Genomic DNA, 23,032 nt, shown 5'->3' with positions numbered 1-23,032 from the left:
AACTTAATTCTAAAAAAAAAAATCTAGCCTCAGGTAGCTTCCTTTAACAGTGGGAAATGAATGAAGACAATTATTAACACATAAATTCACTATCACACCTGTTGAGTTGTCTCCATCTGCTGGTCATGTGTTCCCTGGCTGAAATGGCTGCCTCACTACGTGGCTAAGATGTGTTCATGACTGAGAGCCACATCCTAGGTTGGCGTATGTCTCCTACTTTCCAATGATTTCCATAATGGATTTTATTTCTCTTGCCACCTGCTAAGAACACGAGCATAACTTTCCTTCCCTGTGTGACGCCGTTCTTTTGAATGGCCCATGGAGATACTACCCATCACTCCTACCTCTGCCTTTGAGGGCCTGACTGTATTCCCAGAGTCCTCCTTAATCATCTCCACCCATTTCCTATCCAGACTGCTAAGTCAGCAACATTTACCTTAATTCACATCTGTACTTCCTGCCTCTAAAATACACAAACAGTTGATCCGTACGTGTCAACAATCACATGCCTGGTGCTATCTGTTCTTCTTTGGAATCATTGTAGAACGCAGGCTGCCAGCCCTAGCCTTCACTCTCTTCTTGTTCAGAATAGTTAATAGATTGCTGGCTGCCAGCCCCACTCTTTGCTTCCTTCTTCAGAATCATAAAATGTTGTCTGCCAGCCCAAGCTTAATTTTGAGTACTTCATTCTCCTCAGAGCTCAGAGGGAGGCCAGTTGTAGACCACCATTATTTTAACTGTTTGTTAGGGGAGACTTTTTGAGATTGACATAAGAGGGTTATTATTATTAAATAGTGTTAATGGTGTATGGAAGGCACTGTGCTAAGTTAGGCCCAGCCCAAAAGGAATGGGCTCATTACACATAAGTGGGCTGCAGCTCAGAGAGGTTGAGTTCCTCAGCCTATAGTGTATTTCAGCCACCACAAGATGCCCTCCCTCCCTCTTTTTCTACTTTAAGATCTCTGTGGTGAGTGGTACTACTGATGGGAGTCACGGTCTCTTTGGTCTGCACGTAGTAATAAAGAAGACTGATGTGCTCTGCCACAGAGCTAAAGTCCTGATCCATGACGTTGTTCTTGCCTTTGGCAACTTGGTCACAATTACTCCTCATGTCTCTGCACTTGTTTCCTGTGTGGGTATCTTGTACTCCTTATTTTCAGTTTATTTAGAGCAGACTGGTTTTGAAAATCAAAAGAGTAAACTATTGAGTCAGCATACATGCCTTCTGTTCATAACCAGCTGATGACTCTGAGACTGAGAAGAGAAACCACTGTGAAGGGAAAACCTGTCTTCCAACAGAATAGGGGGTGTTAATTTGTCCTCAGTGGGGCAAATATTTATTGTGGGAAGAATAACTGCAGTACCATAGTTTCTCACCCAATGTGTGTTGGTGGCTTGGACATGAGAGTACCCACAAAAACATGAAGCTGTGTTTGCATTCTGTGACCAAGACACGTGAAGAGCAAACACTTGCCACCAAAGGCCAGAAAACTTGCCAACTCTCCTTGAACAGATAAATGTCAAAGCCATCTGAGGCTGCTGTGACTGATTCATGGGCATTGTTAAAGCATTATGTCATTGTTAGAGCCAAGTGTTTTGTCGCTGGTAATAGAATAACGATGCATCTCAGACACCGTGGAAGTCTTGAGTTGAATATAATTCTGCAAGCAGCAAATCCAGTTTTAAACTTGAGTAGCCCAGCTTGGGCGACTTCAGCCTCATCCCTTATACCCCTGGCTTTTAAGATCTAGGAGTTTATGAGAAAACATTCATAGAGTGCGAAGGAGTTCGCACATCAAGCTTTAGAACAAAAATTTGGTCATCTCTGAGATATTGGCATCTTTACTGAATGCCTAGAGTCACGTTTCAAGTACAATCCTCTCCTGTTCTTTCATGCCTTAGGTCTTTAATTAAAGTCTATTAGAAGTTAGCCACATTGTAATTGATTATATCATCGATCCACCAGATAGTGAGTTGTATTACATTTTGTTCTTTGATGACCTGACAAGGAATGGGGCTTGTTTACTGTCATTAGGATAATTATAGCTATTGGAGTTGGTAGAGATACGGTGAATGGCACCTTTGTCCCCTGTGTTAGTTCACAACCAAATGAAAGATCAAAAGATGTCAGACAAATAGGTAGTAAATGATGGGAGTTGTGCTAAATGCTCCATGTGAGCACAGGGTATAGATGATGTCCGTCACAGAATTGCCAGTAGTTCACTCCTGACTTGTCCGGGCCCAGTGTTGTCACAGCTGAACAACACTGGGGGGGGGGGGGTCCTTTCTTGTGTGTGTGTGTGTGTTGGGTATGCTGTTGTGTTAGCAGGTGGTGATTAGAGAAGAAAACGAAGGTCTGAGATCAGCAAGCTTGCTTCTTCCTCCACTGCCCAGGCCGCCCATCTGGGATAGTACATGTGAGATGGAACGTAATGTTAGGAGAATCACTGGAGGAAGCTTCACTGGACTGTGGAGACCCTTGCTACATAACTATGACTGTGAATAATGATGTCACAATACTGCTATAATAATGATAGCAATTGCCTGTTTTTATTATTGTCTGCAAGCAGCTCAGGTCAAAAGCAGTGGTCTTAGTCTTAAACTGAGCACCACATGTATTAGCAATGTTTGTATCACCAATATCAATATCGGACAACAAAGAATACAGTCATTCTGGCTCCTTCTTTCAGAGAATTCAGTCCACCATGGCAGGAAAGGCAGGTGATGGTAGAGTAGTTAGAGCTCATGGTGGTGGGGTCATGTGACAGGCGCTTTTTACTTTACAATGGGCCAGAAAGCAGAGAGTGCACTAGAACCAGAGCCTTCCAATGCCTATCCCCAGTGACCTACTTCTTCCTGCGTGGCTCTACCCAGAAAGCTTCCCAAAGTAATGCTCCAAGATAGGGAACAAACATTTCAAACCATAAGCCTGTAGGGGACACTCCACTTCCAAACCATAACATATCACCGTCAACTTCAGTCAAGAATCTCTTACTTAGGTTTTATTAGTTGAATAGAGCCCATAGGTGTCTTAGACTCATGGCTCTCAACTGTGGTGAATAGTGGGAAGAAGGAGAAGGGGAAGAAGAGGAAGAGGAGGAGGAGGAAGAAGAAAGAGAAGAGGAAGAAGAGGAGGATGAAGAGGAGGAAGAGGAGGAGGAAGAAGAAGGAGGAGAAGAAGAAGAAAAGGAGGAGGAAGAGGAGGAAGAGGAGGAGGAAGAAGAAGGAGGAGAAGAAGAAGAAAAGGAGGAAGAAGAGGAGGAAGAGGAGGAGGAAGAAGAAGTAGGAGAAGAGGAAGAAGAGGAGGAGGAAGAGGTGCAGCAGCAGCACCTCTGTCAACAAAGCAGCATTTTACAAAGGGAACCATGAGAGTTCATATTCAGAGACATATATCATCTAACTGCTGGGACTGTACACTGACAACTCATTCCATCCTCTCAGTGTTCGAGACACTCAGAGCAGATATCTGAATATGAGCAGCCTGCAAGTTCTAGGGTGCTCCCACAATGCCCTTGATAATGACTATTGGACTTCATTACTTAAAAGGCCCTACCATTTCTTAATATCAAATCTAGAAGCCAAGATTCTAATTCATAAGCCCTTAGATAAACCATAACAAGGGCATCCATCTGGAGTCTGTGATGGCCAGAAAATAGGACACTCAGTGCAAGCATATGGGAGGCTAGCCAAGGAGCAGGTCCCAGCCAGGAATTTGAGAACTGTCTCCTGGCCATTTCTCTTTCCACATCAGCCAGGCTGTGTTTTCAACACTGTCGATCTCTTTGCTCTTGTTATTTCTCACCGAAATATGTCAGTGTGTGAAGGTACCCTCTTGATACCCAGGTCCGTCCTCTTCCTTCAACTCCACCTCTTCTTTTTCAGTTCTTCTAGAACATGCCTTTCTGAGCTGACCTTGTGAAGTCCATTCAGGGCTCTACCACACAGGTGCTTGTGAATATGTTCAAAAGCCTAGGTAAATGTACCTGAACCCTGGCTTCACACAGAACTAGCTGGGTGGCCCCAAGCAAGCTAGGTTCTGATTCTCACAGGCATCCATTTCCACCTGGGCAATGATCTCCTAGAGGGTTCTGCACTGTGGCATGGGAGTTCCGAAGGAGAAAGCACAGTGCACAGCCTGGTGGAGTGGGCACGCTTTTCCCACTGCCATCACTCCCAGTTGTAGACAGAATGGTCTATCTGGCTCACACCAAGGGCTACAGATTTGCTTATTTTCTGCTCTTGCTTTTCCAGGGCTGGGAGAGGGCTCTGCCCTCCTTCATCCGGACAGCAGGTCACACCCTCGGTCCTTAGAGAAAAGCGCCTGGAGGGCTTTCAAGGAGTCACAGTGCCATCATATGCTCAAGCATCTCCACAATGGTGCACGGATCACGGTGCAGATGCCCCCGACCATCGAGGGCCACTGGGTGTCCACAGGGTAAGATCTGGATGATTTGGAAACCTGTTCCCAGGGTCTGAGGAAGACTCTCTATGGGTTTAGATGCTAGCTTTGCATCTAAATAATCGACAGCTACGGAGAACCAGGCAGCTCTCGGAAATTATGGCCGGTTATGCAAACAGAACTAGGAGCTGTAGAAATCTTACTCCGAAGCAGCAATGGTATCACAGCACTGCTAACTACACAGTATGAGTGAATAGATCCTTGTTTACTGAACTCTGTGGGACCACTCGTGTATAAAGAGAAACCATTAGCAAGTGAAATTAAGCGTCTGTGTTTCACCAACCCTGAAACCTGACTGCAAAGCTTCTTCTGGTCTAAATATTCTCGCCATATTCTGGTAACTTAATCTACGGTTTCAGGGCACGGAGAGTAAGTTTAGAGCTGCCTTTACTAGCCAGTTCTTAGAGTCTTTTCTGTGCTGTGAAGCTGAGATTTATCCTAGTTTGAGCTCCGGCTTATCTTCCATTAGAGCTTTTAAAAATAGCCTAGAGGCGGATCAGCGATTTTCTTTCTACCCATTAAATTGTTGCACATTAACAAGACTAACTGGGATCTGATGACGTCTCCCTATGCACAGTTCCTGGGATATGGAGAGCAGCCTCCAGAGACCTTCTTTGAATAACTCAACACATATGGACATAAGACAAAAGAAAACCTATAAATGATGAAACTGATTTTTAAAAAGGGAGGGGTCTCTTAAAATGACTGTGATAAACTCTTTGCAGATACATTTTAAATTCAAAATTATAACTTGAAAATGGTCATTTATTAGGTGGCTGCTCTGTGGCCAGCAGTTGTGTATATTTTGTGTTTATAGCTCAAACAGACTTGGTCCGTATTGTCATAGATTTTGCAGATAGACCCAGAGGAGCAGGGGCCCAATGACAGCAGGATAGTTATGAGAGAGCCTTGCTTTCTAATCAGGATGGGCCCTGAAAGTCTAGTTTCTTCCTGCAGGAAGAATGATCTATGTAGGGAAAGTAGCAAAGTTATGGCTGCATAGAGAATGGTCTCCTTGACCAGCCAGGAGACTCCACTGATCCCAGCCCTGCAACCTAGCTCCCTGTGTGTAAGGTGACTCTGAGCTATCTTGAACTAGCTTAGTTCAAGTCTAACCTTGAACTCCTGAGCTAAGTGTTTCTCCTATTAAACCTCTGGGATAGCAAGACTACAGGCATGTGCCACTGTGTCCAGCTTACAGGTATTCTAATCTAAGAAAACTTGGAAGGATTGCTTAAGATAGGATCCAGATTTATTAAAGGGTCCTGCAGTAGTTTTATGGCAAATACACGGGAGCAGCCATAGGCTGGGAGTAACCCTTGAGAGATGCACACACTTCTGGCTAGAGCTGATGGTAGCTGGAGTGAATGGCTGGGTCTGAGATGAGTTCAGGAGGCAGAGCCCACAGACCGTTGATGTTGAGATTAAAAGGAAATGATCAAAAGAAAACAGTGAAAAAGGAGAGCTCTTCCCACCTCTGCTGACCTCTGTTGCTGGTCACCCTCAACTCCAGTTCCTTTGGGTCAGAAGCCTAAGGTGGCCTTTGCCCCTTCCTTCCGCCTCCCATGACCTGTGCTCAAAGAACTGTGTGTTTTACATCCACAAGGCATTGTTTAACATTAACGAATGCATTTGTATAACAAAAGGTACTCATATTAGGTAGTAGTTATCCCTCATCAGTCTGCCAACTAAAAGTCCAAGTTGTTGTCAGTTTTGGGAAGCACCTGTGCTTTGGATGGCATCCCAGTTGCTTGATTTAGACATGCTGGCAGCTCAGCTCAGGGTTGTTCATGAGCAGAGGAAGAATTCTGATGAGCCAAGAGTTCTAACTGGAAAGACCAGGGTCTAAAAAGCTTCACGGACAAACTCTGGGCAGTGGTTCAAGAATCCCTGCCTGCACTGGTACAGGCTCTGCTGTGTTCATATGGATTGGTGGCAAACCATGTGAGAGTGTCCCTGAGCCCGTCAAGCCATTTTGCTCTATAGGTCTCAGTCACAGGGTTTCTGGCTTGGGAGCATTTATCTAAGGGCATTTCCCCCTTGTCAGTCAACACAAACCAAAGGAATCCTGGCCTCTCTTATTATGTTAACTTCGCTTCCCTTTAACTTCGCTTCCCTGAGAGGATAAAACTTTTGAGTAGATAGAAGGGCAGACTTCCATTTCTGCCAAGATTCCATTTCAGAACAAAGGACATCTCGTACCAGCCTAGACAAGGTCCCTAATTTGAAGTATGCATGAGTCTAGTTGTTCTTTATCTGCCAGGTGGGTGTTCCTTGTATAGGCCAGCAGCACAGTGTTCCCTCTTATTCAGAGAGGGAGTTTCCCTAAAGGGGCCCCTGCATGTCCTCACATACAGTGAGTGAAAACCTTTTAGAAGAGAGTAGTTGGGGTCAGTCACTGAAGCTGTGTTGCCTAGATTCACGGTCAGGCTCGTGTGATCTTGTACATGTCTTCTCATCTTTTGTCTCGGTTTCCTCAGAGGTGGATAGATGGTAGTCATACATAGTACCAAGGCTACTGTCAAGATACAATGAATTGGCATTTGTAAAGGATCTAGAAGGCATTGTTCTTTAACTGCCATGACTTGTCATGTCCTCTACATGGTGCTAGATTCACCAAGCTCTTCCCCTGTTCTTGTCTTCAACAGCTGTGAAGTAAGGTCAGGTCCGGAGTTCATCACAAGGTCTTACAGATTCTACAACAATAATACCTTCAAGGCCTACCAGTTTTATTATGGCAGCAACCGCTGTACAAATCCCACCTATACCCTCATCATCCGAGGCAAGATCCGGCTTCGTCAGGCATCCTGGATCATCCGTGGGGGCACTGAGGCTGACTACCAACTTCATGGCGTTCAAGTCATCTGCCACACAGAGGCAGTTGCTGAACAACTCAGCCGACTGGTAAACCGAACTTGCCCAGGCTTCCTGGCTCCTGGTGGTGCCTGGGTACAGGACGTAGCCTATGACCTGTGGCAGGAGGAGAGCAGCCACGAGTGTACCAAGGCTGTGAACTTTGCCATGCATGAGCTGCAGCTCATCCGTGTGGAGAAGCAGTATCCCCACCACAGCCTGGACCACCTGGTAGAGGAGCTCTTCCTGGGCGACATCCACACTGACGCTACCCAGAGGGTGTTCTACCGGCCATCCAGTTACCAGCCTCCCCTGCAGAACGCCAAGGTACTCACCTAGCCACGGAGCCCTGCAGAGTCTGTATCTCCTTGACTAAGTAAAATAGGTGGCCCGTGGGGCATGTCAGAGAGATCCCCGGGAACCTGAGGAATGTGGGGCTCTACCTCATAGAGGAGGTGTTTCTAGAAAGAAAAGAAGTGTGGAAGGCTGGGAAGGGATATGTAATTGGGAGCTTAGGGCTGCCATCCACGTGTTTCGTGTTCTGGGGAGTAGTTGTGATGCCCATCAACAATAACTCCAACATCACAGAAGCTCTCTACAGCCCAGAGGGTAGCACGAGGGGTACTATGACCGCCATGCTGGGAAAGATTTCCAGCTGCACCAAACCCTGACATTGGAGAAGGTAGAAGGAACAGTGTTCCTATTGGGACAGTAGCATGCTGTCCCATCGGACCTTAGACTTCCCTGTGGTCATTTACCTATTCCTGCTTCCAGGTCAATGGCTTCCTGAGACACACTATCATGGGTCAGGTGCCTTTGTTATACACTTAGTGAATTCCAGTGCCAACACTTGAACTAAATCTCTTCCTTCAAAACCCATTTTCCCTTTTTATTAAATGACTGCGATTAGAAGGGGGAGGAGGAGGGCAGGAAGCAATTAAATCCTATAATTCTAATTATTAGAGTTATGTTCTAGCAGTATTTGGAATTCACAAGACATCCTCCCCCCACCCCATGCTCCAAATCATGTCAGTTAAGGTTTTGTGGTCTGGACTCGGGTGAGCAGACAGATTCAAGCCTGTAGTCAGGGGATTTTCTCTGTAGTGTCCACCAGCCATGCTAGTTGGCCTTGGTGGAACATAGTTAAGAAGAGTGGGTGTGGTTGACTTTTCTTCATTAATTAAAGGCTTCTTCATAGGTCCCTCTGAGTTTACTCCTCACTAATCAGGTCATCTCAGGTACTTCTCTGCTGGAGACGGTACAGGGCTGCCTTTCTTTCCATCTGCCATTGTAAGCTCATGTAACAGACAGAGCTTTACTGAATAATCATCTTTATGAAAACTATGAAAATTATGTCCCGAGTGCAAGGTGATGCCTCTTAGAGGTCCAGAGCACACAAGCCCGGGACTACCTGAGGTTATACTGCACTGCTGTGCACAGCTTACCAGCAGGACCCAGCAGGGCTCCTGTAGCTTCCTTCCCACATGGAGAAGGAGGAGGACGGTCCACTGTGCTCTGTTCTTATGTTCAGAAGCACCAAGAGGCAGGGGAAGCTGTGATACTCAAGGAAGGCCTGGTATCCTCTTACTGTGATGGATGGGCAAGGGGCCTAAAGCTCCATCCATTTATGGTATTGGAACTGCTTAACAGGATGCTGCCTACTGTTGGGGGCTTGGTTCTAGGCCAGGCTAACGTAGATCTTTTAGAAAAGCAGGTAAGGACTGCTGGCTTCTGGTTCTGTTCTGAGTACTGCCTGGCACCATCTATACTCTGCAGTGAGCTTCATAGATGCATGCCATCTTGCTTAGAAATAGATTAGAAATGAAGGAAGGGAAGGGGGTATCACACCTACATGTGAGGTGTCCTTTGAATAAAGACTGACTTCATGCAGTCTGGGTTGTCCACCAACTGCCCCTTAGCCAGGAACATGCCCCTATTCTGTTGTTCCAACCATTATGGCAATCTGTCAAGCAGGCAGGGCCATTGTCATTCTCTGCACCTCTTCCAGTGGGAAGAATAACAGCTGTATGCCTGGTATGTAGGCTCAAGACTAATTCTAGCACTCAAGAGGCTGAGACAGAATTGCTGAGAGGCATGCCTGGGCTACATAGTAAGATAGTGAGTACCAGGGCCAGCCTGAGGTACAGTATAAGACTTTATCTTGAAGGCAAACAACAAAACAAAAACAGCAAAAACCCATCCCCTCAATAGTCATGGGTAGAGTCAGGTCAGGCTGTCTGCCCCTTGCCTAACCTTGTGCCACTGTCTGCATGCCCAGGGCCAGGTTCTGTTTCCTTGCCAGCATGTACCCACTTGGGTTCTTTGATGTCTTAAGCTCCTTTTAAGTGCCAGAAGGAAGAGAATTAGTTTTGTTTCCTGTTTCCCACCTCCCCTTTCTTACATGAATGTCTTCCCGCACCTTCTCTGCCGTACCTTCAAAGTATGAAGGTTTCAGGGTGAGCTTCTTCCCTATGGTCCTCCGTCCAGGTTGGGAGGCTAGTGTTCCTCCCTGGTTAGAGGTCAGAGCCTGACTGGCTCATGACTCCTGGGGGTGGGGAAGAATGTCTTCAGAGCCAGTTATCCTGGCCTGGCGTGGGATTTCAGGGTGACAGGCATGATGCTGACCTTCTCTGGGGGAAGTTTTGATTTCTAAACAGTTAAAAGATTTTCTTGAACTCTAGATAAGTTGGCAAGCATGTGGAATTTGGAAATGGGAGCCAGTCCTAGTACACAGCTGTCCTGCTGGCATCAGCTGGGGTCAAGTGTTCCTTTCCTGACCCCTTAGAGGTCCTGTTCTTCTTTACAATGGGGGTCCTACACAGATGTTGTCCATCCTGTCTCCCTGAGCTGGAGAGAGGACCCCTTCTCCTGGCTGACAGCTCCTGCCGAAATGAAGATTTCTGGCTGGAGAGTGTACAAGCACTGTCGGCAGCCATAAGACACATCCTCCTGTCTTCTCCCTTCTCTGATTAGGCAGTTGTGGGAGCATTTATCTAGATTCTCAAGACTCAGACTCCTTAAACCCCAGGTCCAAATCCAAGATTCCAGAAGCATGAATGGTGGAAAGAATTTGAGGAAGTGAGGTTTATCTAGAACATTCTTCATAAAAGGGATAAGGGGAAGACCAGCATGTGTAAAGTGATCTCATTTGTGTGAAACTAATGCTTGCAAACAGGGAGGAACAGAGGGTGTGAAGAGGGGGAACCTAGCAGTGGATTCCTAGGAAGGGTGGGGGTGACAAGACTGAGGTTTCCTTTGGGTACCTTCTGTAATTTGTACCATGGTCTTGCAGAACCTAATCACCATTGCCAGGGAAAATTGAAATGCAAGAAAAAAAAAAAATCCCAGCTAGGCATCACAAGGAATAGTGAAACCATAGATAAAGCTGGTCGCCCACTGGGAGGAAGGCTTAGGCTCCCCTGGCTCAGCAAGACCTATGCTGTGGGACCACTGTGGCTGCCCAGCCAGGATGGTTGCAAGACTATAAGACCACTGAGTTCAGCGGCTGAAAGAACCCATTCTTTTCTTGCTGCCCTTTGCCTTGTACCTCTTGGCATTGGTGCATAGTGATGCCCCTCAGGAAGTTTTTATATCCTTCCCCAAGACAGCTAGGAGAGAGTGAACGGACTTGGCCAGTGTCTTTCTAGACACTGGACATGGTAAAGCCCAGTTGCTTGTGCCCATGGGACATTCCAGCAGCAGGTTGTTTGGGCTGGTTGTGGCTGTCTAGCCCAGGACAGGAAGCAACTGGGAGAGAGTTTTTTCAAAGAGTACACACGCCTGTGCAGGGGTCCTGGAATCTCTAGCTTTGAACTTGTTGCCTCCCCTAATTGCTGGTCCATGGAGACCTGGCTGAAACTTAGTTTAACGCTAAATTGAGTTTGAAACCGCTAGTCTTAGCCCCCGTGGAAACAGGACACCATGTAAAAATAGAAACTTCAAGGCAGCCTGTTTTTCTAGCTTTATGCAGCTTGGCTCTAAGGCTCTGAGGCCTTTGGCAAATAAGAGCTGTTTGCAGACTCAGGTGTGTGGGGATTTCTTTCAGGAGGAAATTGGCTACTCTTCCTTAAGAAAAATCAAGGTGGCCTAAAATAACCCCTAAGAAGATGCTCCCAGTGGGAGTTTAACCCCAGCACAGCACCGTCCTCTGCCTGGATTCATGAGAGCTGGATAGTTGAAATGTACACCCAGTTCGTTCACGTAGTGATAGACTCACCTGGTTATTAAAAGCAAATAATGGCCAGGAGCCTTGGGAATGGCAAGAGTTTTAAGCTGATGGAATTGCTCGTCTCCAAAATCCTCTACAGATTCATCCACAGGGTTGTAAAGCAAAAGGATTGTCTAAAAGTAACCCCCGGGCATTGTGTGTCTTAAATATTTTGGCCTAGCAAACTTGCTACCTGCGGGTGGGAGGGAGGACAACATGAGACCTTCACAGCACCCGACCCTGACAGAAAGAGAGAGGGCAGAGCTCCGACACACTCTCCAGTTCTACAGAAACTCCCAGGCTGGGAACCAGCATCAGTTTGTAATTCAGAGTCTTGTTTGAGAATGGTGGCTTTCATTGTCTACAAGGCATTGGTTCCAAGACCCCACAGACGTCAAAAAACAGCTCAAGTCCTATGATGGTGTCATGCATGCATGGAAGCTCTGTACACCTCTACATACATATACATCTCTAGTGGACTTACAGTGTCTAAGAGAGCCAGAGTCTATATAAATGCCTGTTATATTGTATCCTTCAGGATACAACAAGCAGAAACACTTATAGGTTTAGTACAGGTACAGTGTTTCTCCCTTGGCATTTTGATTTAGATGTATCTTCAGATAAAAATCATCCATGGGGAGGGCTAACAGTGTGTGAAAAGGACAGTGATCTGTCACTAATGTTATTCCTGGCATTAGTGACATCTGAGGGACTGGAACAGGTGGCCGTGGGTAGTAGACTTTCTCAGCCCATCGCTGATGCAGGCTAGGTTTGTTATTATTCCTTGAGCTTATGCTATGGGACTCCTGAGTAATGGGACAGGACACTAGCTCAGGGAAAGGACGGGGTGCTTTTGTGGAAGGACCCTGTGTGCGTTCTCTTCCGCCAGAGTGGGAAAAGGATAGGACACAGCAGAGATGATCGGAGATGGATGTGGAGGTGCACAGACAAAGGTTTGGGGTGGGGCATGGCCTGAGAGTTTTCAGGCCATTCTTAGGTAAATTTTCCTAAAGAAAATTCTTCCCATTACTGGGCCGAGGTGTTCACTAGACAGCAGATGCCACATGGTGTATATATACAGAGTTGGGATTTCTTGCTTGGTTGTAAGCATCACACCATGGCTGTGCGACAGCACTGCTGCCACGCCCTGATTGCTGATCTAGATCTTGTTATTTCTTGACTCCTCCAGAGGATTTTGGCAGACAAACAGGCATGCAGGGTTGCTTTATTTAAGGAGTTAGCAGGCTAGGAAAGATTTGTTGTCAAGGACAATGCAAGCGGTAAACATTTCATCCCTTAAAAGGCAAAAACACTGAGAGGCCAGAGTGAAACCCCCAAGAAGCAGGAAATTGGCCATTTAAAAAGTATGTCTCAGCAGCTAGGGAGAGAGGAGGGGGGCAGGCAGGAAACTTCCTCTGTGAACCAGTGAAGTCATCCCAGCCCCTTTAAGGGATCAAAATGAACCAGAGGTCATAGGTTACCTGAATCCAATTCTAACTTTATTCATTACATTTATGTGTGTATATGCACATACGGAGCTTTGCAGCAAGTGTCCTAATCTACTGAGCCATCTTCTTGATTCTGAATCTGTCTCCAGAAAGCACTGCAAGATTCTCCTCCCATAGACAGCATCTCTCCTGATAGATAAATATGACTTTCAGTATTCAGCTCCTTAAATATCCTGTTATACTTTCTCCCTATCAGTTTGCCCATCAGGAGCCTCATCAGTGTTCTGCCAGGGGACCTAGGGAATGCTGAGGGGGAGCTCTCTGGTCTTGGCTTGAAAGGACTAATGTGGAAGCCAGACAGCAAATTGCCATTGTAAGAGCATTCACCATAGGCTTACGGCTACCCTGGGTTTCTGTATCAGAATCATGAATACTTTTTTATCCAGTGTAGCAAAGCCTTAGGAAAGGAAGTTTCCATCTTCTCCTCTCATTTCTCTCCTCGAACAAAACTTTTAGCCAAGAATTGCCGCTTTGAAGGCTTGTGCTTTGCCCAGCCTGCTACTCAAATTGATCTTTCACAAGATCTTCTCAAGTAATTTCTTCCATTCTGGGAAGCCCATGGAAACAAGTGGGCACTGTCAGCAGAGGCTGTTGACCAACCCTCCCGAAATAAATGTTGGCAGGAAACAGGAGAAGTCTGAAGAGCCCCCATCAGTCATCAGCCTTAGAGCCCTTTTCCATGGGGCTGCAGTCCTTGTTGAGGGGACATTTGCTGTTTGCAGAACCTCAAGCCCGAGAGCTGAATAAGTTGGAGGTAACGCTCCATAAGCCCTAGGATTGAATTAGAGGCCCAAGACTGCTTTAAGTTTGTGAGGTCGTCTGGTCATCTGGTTATTCTCTCTTTCTCTGCACCTTGGTTACCCAGGCTGGAAAGTATGCCAACATTCTCATTAAACTTACGACATGGATGTACTTGAACACCTGAGAATCCCACATCCTTATGCACACACAGGCTGCAGTTCTTGAACCTGCTGCCCAGGAGCAGTGTGCGGACAAGCAAATCCAGGTCCCTGCCCGTAGTGCCATGTACTTGGGAACTGCAGGGCCACAAGTTCTTCTTTTCAGAGAACTTTTGTATGGGGCTTATTTCTAGCTCTAACCCTCTTGAATTAAGTCTTCCTTCAACTCCTGCTGCCATGCATGGAACCCAGAGTCAGTTACATGCCAGGTGAGTACTCTCTAGAGCACCCAGAGTCCCTAGATTAGAGCCTTTTATAGTGGGTGTAAAGAACAGCAGCAAAGATATACCTACTAGCCCCCTGATTTTAACCTTCAAACCCTGTGTATGCAGAAGCCCTGACTTTAAATAGTCCTTTCTAACATGGAGGGAGATGAAGTGGGCTGGAGCCAAGTTGGCGAGCCTAGGAAAATATATTTCTCAAGTGGGAATCTTGTATCAGAATGTTTTATTTTTTAAGTAAAACTGGAGGTGCAAGTCCTCTTCCACGTGAACAATCTGCAATGGAGTTCTCGCCTGCCAATCTGTAAAGGCTCTCAGTAAAGCACCCTAGAGAAGGAGCTGTAGAGCAATACAGCGTGTTGGCTCTGTTCTCTGCTAGTGTGACACTATTGCTGTGAGTCCCCTTAATTTTTGTTCATGCCAAAGAGCATAAGAACTTAAGAAAGCAATTTTTAAAACTTAATTCACACACAGAAGCATCTCCTTACACACCCCCATGACTAACATTGTCACCTTCTTGACTTTATCCACTGAGCAAACTCTGCCTCTACTTATGACATCTTTGGTTGCTTAATGGTAACTGGAAAACTGCTTCAAAGGGGATGGGGAGGTGGGCAAAACAGACCCTCCTCTGAAGAGTTCTACACGTGACAGATATGCTCTTTATCAAATCGCCATGGAAGGATCAATTTAAACCACAATAGGAAGTTTAGGAAGTTGCCCGTTGGGACAGCTGTTACCAAAGGGGGAGAAAGTGGAAAATAAACCTTGGCAATGATGCGGGGGGGTGGGGGGGTTGAAACTCTTGTAGTTTGCTGATACAGATGTCAAATGGTACAACGAATTGCCATGTGGTATAGCTATTTTACATCTAGGTATACACTCAAAATGATTGAAGGAGAAATGCAAATACATAGCCACGCAACCATGTTCATGGCGTCATTCACAACAGTGACCAGGAAGAAGCAGGCTAGATGTCTAGAAGCAGATGAGCAAATGTGTCCCTGCGTGGAATGATTAGGCTTTATAAAGGAAAGATGTTCCGATACATGCTTTAACACGGGAGAGCCTAGGATACATTTGCTACCGACGCTGGCCAGTCACAAAATTGCAGATACCATATGAGTCTCCTTATAGGAGGTCCTTAGTTATCTCTTACAGGAGGTCCCTAGTCTTGTCATGCTCAAAGACAGAAGGTAACAGAGGTGGTCACCAGTGGCTAGGAGAGGGAGGGATGGAGAATCATTTCAGTTAGGGAAGATGACAAGGCTCTAGAGATAGACAAGTGTGGTTGCTACCTAACCATGTGACTATACTTAATGCCACAGGATGGTACACTTAAAAATTACTAGGGTGATGAGTTCTACAACCTTTTAATAACAATAAAACAAAAATAACCAGAGTAAGAGCTTGATAATACTAATGCTTAAGGTTCCTCCTGGCCACTGCACATGAACCCAAACCCCACAGGCCCACTGGTCCAACCCTACCTGGCCTGCTTTTGATTTCTGCCCAATGGAAAAACCTTTATCTTGAGAGCACAGTTCATCTCTCGGAACCACAGGGCAGAAGAATCCTCTGGGAGCCCAGGACCCCTGCCTGCTGTTCTTAAAGACGTGCTATTCATGAACACCAACCTTCCACTCCTGACGCCATTGTGGACCCTCCCCCCACCCAACCTTTTCCTGCTGAACTGAAGAGCATTGATTTTCAGTGCCGTTCCATCAGCACTAAGCTGTCCCTGAACCAATAATGGCGCAGAAGGGGAAAACAAATCTTTTCAGGGATTGAGACTTAACTCCCTAGAAAGGCCAGAAATGAAGGTGGCACAGTGGATGATCCTAAACTGTCACTGGATATAAAAAATGTAATTGTAGATAGTGGGATGGAGAAGAAGTGGGGGTAGAGATGGGTGAAAATAAGTTATTCAGCCTACAGAACCTTGTAAGACCTTCTGGGAATCAGATGCAGTAGGCAGCAAGCGTCTTTGCTGTGCAGATTCCAGCAGGAAGGGACCCAGCTCTGGACCGTTGGAGACCCTGTGGATCTATATTTCTGACCTCAACTGAACATCAACATCTGATACCTCATCTGGAATGTGGCAAGCCACCTACAGGAGCTTTAGACTGTCATGGTTGGCCAGGGCCTTGGTGGCTTGGTAAAGAGGCTTCATGCTGATTGTGGTAATAATCTGACATGCTCTGCTCTTTGCAGGAGCCCCAGAGAATAGATGTTACAGACACTAGCCTAATTCCCCATCCTGGCCTTGAAATGTCAGAATAACCCGCTTAGGGCAAAAGCTTTTGAGTCTTTACCTCCTGGCAGCTTACTGAGAGGACATAGCGTGTCAGAGCTCAGGACTCTGGGGTCACCTTTACTTCGGTGTGTACTTTCTTTCCTTCCTACCGTGAACCCAAAGGACCATGACCATTGCCTTGGTCTACTCAAGAGGGGACACTCAGTGGGAACCATCTTGCTCTGCCATTTCTCTCCTGCCTCAGTGATGCAAGCGTGTCCAAGAGTCATCATGGTGTAAGTGAGGAAGTCGAAGTAGAGAGGGATGAGTAACTTGTCTGTGGCCACTCCAGCTGTGAGGTAGGCAGCAGGGCTGCCTCAGGCCTTCGGGATCTGGCCAGAGATATTCTCATCCGCTCTGATTCAGCTCTGCTTTCAGTGGGCTGTTCCCTTGTTATCTCCCTGGGTCCTATCATCCTGTGGTCTGCTGATAACAGGCTGGAGCATGGTTTATATTCTTCCTTTGCCCCAAAGCCCTCTGCAGGAATCCCAGGCCAGCAAATGGACCTGGACCCTGGGAGAGGGAAGGCTTGCCCCCTCCCCCCTTTAACTCTGTACCCAAAGCATTCTCACCATCTGCAAGCCACACATCACGGGCACAAAGGAAGTGCTCTCTACTATAAACTGTAACTAAACTCATCCAGTAGATGAAAAGGGTCATGTGAGTACAGATGTCTCACTTAAATGGGGGTGTGGAAGAGCCCCTCCCACCCTTACCACAGTCTTCCAGCAAGGCAAACTTGTCACCATTGCCAAGTCACATTCTTGAAGGCTACCTACCACCCTACCTTGGAGAAGGAGGTGAAGTTTTGACTTCAGGAAAAAACGCTGAGCACAAGTGTGTCCCTCTCTCGGAGGGGTGAAGGTGTGACTGTGGGTCTGAATACACAGGAGCTGGGAGTCCCAGTGAGCTCTGCCTCCCGATCAGAGGGCAGAGACCAAAGGCTATGGTCCAACTCTGCTCACCCCTTGCGCCTCGTACAAACTTTGAGGGAGTAAGAGAGTAGAGAAGACCATTGGGTTAAGGGTTGTCCTGTGGGCTGGATGAGGCAGCAGTATTCACGTTGCTGTGCCCAGGACCAGTCCTCCTGACTTACAGTCAGGTTTTAGTTGCCAGCTCTGAAGCCTCCAGGCAAGCAGGTTAGTCAGAGCTGACATCTGCCCTATGGGTACCAACTAAAACACTCCTGGAACCGAGAGCGCAGTTTACTGTGGACCTTAAGCTGCACAAAGTTGGGAAAGCAAGCATTTAAAGAGCTAAGGAGCTCTGAGCCTTGCCCTCCAGACACACATGTATGTATAGAGTGTGCCTGTGCCCCAGAGGTCCCCCCATTCCCTTCTCTACCTCTACCTCCTTCATTCACTTTCTCAAGGGGACCCTGTGATTTCTGTCATCTATTGTCACTGCTCTGTGTTCTCCTTGGTGTATTTAGCAGTTTCTCCCTTGAAAAATGTAATTGTGCTGAAATACACCCATAAATCTGTTTCATGGGTACCCACTTAAGGGTATAATGTCGAACAGCTTTCACTTCTGTTCATATCTAGAAATCTCACCCGGTGAAACTGAAGTTCTGCCTGTTACCTGGGTTCTCTCTCTTCCTCCCGTCTCATCCCTCAAAGCCGCCTTCCCACCTCCTGTCCCTGGATTTCACCATTAAATAAATGGAACCAAGCAATGTATGTGCATGCATGACTGGCTTATTTCATTTAGCACAGTGTCCTCGAGGTCCATCTGTGTTGTAACTTGTGCAGAGCATCCTGCCTTTTAAAGTTAAGTTCTCTGCCATGGCACATGCAGAGCACAGTGTGCCTCACCGTTCATTTGTGGCTGTGCAGTCGGATTGCTTCCTTTTGGCTACCGTGAACCAGTGCCCTTGCTTTGTGTTCTTCTGGACATGTATTTAGGAGGGTAATAGCTGGATGGTATAGTGATTCTATGAGGTTTGGAGGAATCATCTCACTCTTGTCCACAAAGGCTGTATCATTTTACATTCCCACCCACAGGACTAAAGGATTGGGATTTCTCCATGGCCTCACCCACACATGTCCACTGGGTTTGTGATGATCTGAAACCTCACCAGTATTCTAAAGGGTCCATACCATTGCTGACACTAGGCAGGCTGTCCTGTTAGAGCCGTGTGCACTTGTGTGAATACACACACTGTGCTCTATTCCCTGGGCACCAAAGCCTGGCTTCATTTCTTTTGGGGTTTCTGATAAATAATGATGCCCCAAGTACCCAATCCTAACCATGGTGAACCCACCTCCTGCCCCCATTTTCAGGGATACACATGCACACTGAGCTCATGAGAAGACTGAAGTCTCTAAATGTCTTCGCTTCTTTGTTTCAGAACCACAACCATGCGTGCATAGCCTGCCGCATCATTTACCGGTCCGATGAACACCACCCTCCCATCCTGCCCCCCAAGGCTGACCTGACCATTGGCCTCCATGGAGAATGGGTGAGCCAGCGTTGTGAGGTACGCCCCGAGGTCCTCTTCCTCACCCGCCACTTCATCTTCCACGACAACAACAATACCTGGGAAGGACATTACTACCACTACTCGGACCCCGTCTGCAAGCACCCCACATTTACCATCTACGCTCGAGGCCGCTACAGCCGTGGTGTGCTCTCATCCAGGGTCATGGGTGGCACAGAGTTTGTGTTCAAAGGTAAGTGTGCTCAGGCACTGTTTGGCACATTCCTGCTGGGGCAGAACCTAAGAGAAAGGATATCTTTGCTGCTTGAGATCTAGGGATGACGTTAGAGCCAGGTCTGCCTTAGAGCATCCTTGAAAATACCATCTGACCTCCTTCCTGCCTAGGGCAGGCTAGTACCAGGCCTCCACGTGACACTCAGGTACAATGGAACCCAACCCATCACACGAGCCACTGTGATGTGAGAGTCAAGAGTGTTCCTGCAATGAAATCTAGCAGCCTCTCGGGTAGCGTCAGGCCTGTTTGCATGCTCGGTGCTTTTGCTAAATGAGGAATGCAGAGCAGACGTCAGTTACTTCTTGATACTCAAAGCTGTTACTTCTAGTCTGAGCTGAGGCTGCGTATGAGAGCCTATCCCAGGCTAGAAGGTGCGAGCACTGCTCCCCTAAGCAAGGAAGCTGAGGTTGGGAGGCACCTGCCCTGACCCCAAGGGAGGGCTTGCTGCTTTAGTTTTAAGTTTGAGAAAGGTGGTATTAGTTTGTAATACCAAATAAAGTGGGTAGCTGGGTCCTTGGGTAACCCCTTCTGAGTAGCACCGGAGTCCAATGATTGTGAGATGTCTGTGTTGCCTTAGCAAAGCCCTGCGCATGGACGCCCTCCTTTGATGGAGGAATTTAGCTCTTGTGCACTGGCCTTGTCTGTTCACTAAAAATCCCACTGCACCTGTATACAAAGTTAGCCCTTAGGAGGACCGCTAGGGTCTGCGACGGCTGGGGCTTATATTTATTTCTTCTTATTTTTGTTGTCTGCAACCTAACTGTATTTAGCTCCCTGACTGATGGGCCCTTATTAATCTGTGAACTCGGTGATTCAGATATGTGTTTGATGTGAAACCTCTCAGACACTTCAAAACCTTTTCATAAAACTAACATTTGAGTTTTGTTAAATATATATTTTTAATCCTGGGGAGTAATACCAAATAAAGAGGGTAGCAGGGTCATTGGTTAACCCCAAAGAGCACTTTTAGCTCTTGAGGAATGCTGGGATAGTTATTTCACACTCATATGTGTGATCATCTCCGAACTGGGCTCAGCATTTAAACCAAATGTCACCGTTTTCTGGCCATACCTACAGTATACTGTCATGACTTTACATTCATAGGGAAATAATTTTAGGACTCCCTGAAGATACCAAAACCCAAAGTTGCTTTAGTCCCTTCTGTGAAATGAATACACTTGCACAAAACCTGTGTGTATTCTCTCACACTTTACACCTTTTCTGCATTACTTTTGATACTTAATGTAGTTGTCGCAGGGCCATGTAGTTCAGTGGTAGCTGCAGAGTGTATGACACTATAAGCTGATTGCCTATATTTGGTATGACTACCATTCAAATCAGTACATGGAGCGTCCCACCTGGGCGACTTTTGTGATCACTGTGGTCAGCCAGGCAAGAGATTGGATTGTGCTTTAAAGTGAAAGCTATGTTGAAATAGCATCCCTAGCATTTGCCAGAAGTGCCTGCCTCCTAAGTTGTGTCCCTAGAGTCATGGATATCTCTCTTCTCCACAGTGAATCACATGAAGGTCACTCCCATGGATGCGGCCACCGCCTCCCTCCTCAATGTCTTCAGTGGGAATGAATGTGGGGCTGAGGGCTCCTGGCAGGTGGGTATCCAACAGGACGTGACACACACCAATGGCTGTGTGGCTCTGGGCATCAAACTACCTCACACAGAATATGAGATCTTCAAAATGGAGCAAGACGCCCGGGGCCGCTACCTGCTGTTCAATGGCCAGAGGCCCAGCGATGGCTCCAGCCCAGACAGACCTGAGAAGAGAGCCACATCCTACCAGATGCCCTTGGTCCAGTGTGCCTCTTCCTCACCGAGAGCTGAAGACTTGTTGGAAGACAGTCAAGCCCATCTGTATGGCAGGGCGGCGGGGAGGACAGCTGGGCCCCTGCTGCTTCCTGCCTTTGTCAGCCTTTGGACTCTGCCACACTGGCTCACCTTCAGATAGAAGACATTTTCTAGACCAAGACTCTACCATGTATGACACAGAGAAAGAACATTGATTCTTTTGCTGCACTTGAATGCCTGAGATCCGCCATTGCCTCTCCTCTCTCCCCTCTTCCAGCCTCTTGAGTCGTGAGCAGTGTGGTTGAAGTTTCAGCATTGGATTTCTTCCAGCCCCATCCGTGGCCTGAGAACGACATAGCAGTGATTGCACTTTAAGTCCGCAGAGAGCTGGAGCTGGTGTGTTTGTGGGGGTGGGGGTCGGGGTGGGGGTAAGGGTGGGGGGAGGCAGCAAAGATGACAGCTGCCTTCTTCTCTCTGTCCCCAACTCCCGTCTGTATTTCTTAGCTGAGCTTAAAAGATACAAGTGACAAGGTGCAGCTTTCTCTGCCATTGCTTCTCTTTATCTCTCTGAATGCCTTCCACACTCCAGGTTTTCTACACTGGAACCCAGTGCAGAGTTGGCATGGGACTGCCATCAAGACCCCATGTATTACATATGGGGGTGTTGTTGTATACATAAGAGAAGATGCAAGGTTCAGCTAAATCTTTGTTCCAGCCTTAATGCTAATCAACACTCACAAATGTTGAGCAGAGAGGTGTCCTTAAAGCTTCAAAGTAACTTAAACTCCATTTACAGCCCCGCTTTTCATTTGTTGAGAAGAGATGTGTGCCATATACTTGGTTGGGTGGCTAAAGAATACAGCCTGCTGCTTAACCCTCAGAGGAGACTGATCCGGTTGAGAAATTCAGAGCAGCTCCTGTTCCAGACAGCCAGAAGCAGCAGTGGAGGGGGAGATTGATTGTGTTAATTGCCACACGAGTGACAAGGAGATCTGTGGAGTTTTCTCCAAGTGAGCCCCCTGTGTCCTGGCTCACACTGTGGTTATGGTGGGCACATCCACTCTGCCACCTGATACACAGAAATTGAACTTACCAATGCTTCAGTAACTTACCAATGAGAAGAGATTGGGGTGGGACCCATCTACAGAGGAACCACCCTGCCAGGAGCCATCCCTGTGCTCCATGGAGTCTTTGAGGAATCACCCTGTTACCAGAATGACTGGCTTGACTCTGCTTCCTCTCTGCATTTCCTTGGCTCTGCCCCAGGTGTATCTTGGCTGATGCCCCAGAGCCATCTTATTCAGGGTTAGCTGCTTCATAGGCATTAGAAGGGAGGAGGGCATGGCCGCCCATTCCTTTGTATTATTGCAACTGGTGCTATGAACACCAAGTGCTATTGCTCACAGAGACCCATGCAGGCAAGTGGGGGAGAGACAGACAACCTAGATGGAACTGAAAGCAGACATGGAGACCAGGACCCAGGAGAAGAGTCAACCATGTATTTAAGAACTCACTTTATGAAGCAGTAGCGTTCAGTGTGGTGTTAAATTATAAGGAAGGCATGGAGTACCAGAGTGCTTTATATTTAGATTATATTTTAAGTCATGGTGCATACTTGAGGGGGTTTATTAAAAAATGAAAGTACTAACTTAATGTCTACTAAGTTTAATAAACAAAGAATTTGAAAGTAACCCCACGAAATATGTCTTCTTTGTCGATTCGGTGAATTCTGACACTATCTTCAAAGTGTGACCCTATACTGACCCTAGACACACAGTTCAGTGATTAACCAGGAATTGGGTTTATAGCCACTTGGTTCGCTGCAACCCACCTAGACTCATCTATTTCTACTTTTTAACAATAGGCTGCATATATGCCCACAAGGGAATAGATATTAGCACAGTGTAAGCATGAGTCTATGTGAAGTTTGTGTGATCACTTTCTGATGTAATATAAATCTCTACAGAGAACTAATAGCAGCTTATTCACAACACACCAATACACTAAAGTAT

General features: G+C 46.8%; 1 protein-coding gene across 1 annotated transcript in view; it reads left to right on the top strand.

The window, feature by feature from the left end:
- Window positions 1–21,436, top strand: part of Apcdd1 (APC down-regulated 1) — a 29,209-nt gene extending 7,773 nt beyond the window's left edge. The window contains exons 2-5 of the mRNA XM_034518106.2: window positions 4,252–4,435; window positions 7,108–7,639; window positions 18,854–19,175; window positions 20,732–21,436. Coding sequence (XP_034373997.1) covers window positions 4,252–4,435; window positions 7,108–7,639; window positions 18,854–19,175; window positions 20,732–21,180 — 1,487 coding nt within the window. The 3' untranslated portion in view covers window positions 21,181–21,436. The remainder of the gene's footprint in view (window positions 1–4,251; window positions 4,436–7,107; window positions 7,640–18,853; window positions 19,176–20,731) is intronic.
- Window positions 21,437–23,032: the final 1,596 nt, after the last annotated feature.

The sequence above is a fragment of the Arvicanthis niloticus genome, chromosome 14 (genome assembly GCF_011762505.2).
Source record: "Arvicanthis niloticus isolate mArvNil1 chromosome 14, mArvNil1.pat.X, whole genome shotgun sequence".
NCBI lineage: Eukaryota > Metazoa > Chordata > Mammalia > Rodentia > Muridae > Arvicanthis > Arvicanthis niloticus.
The sequence above is the reverse complement of the archived record's forward strand: the minus strand, read 5'-3'. Positions and strand labels throughout refer to the sequence as shown.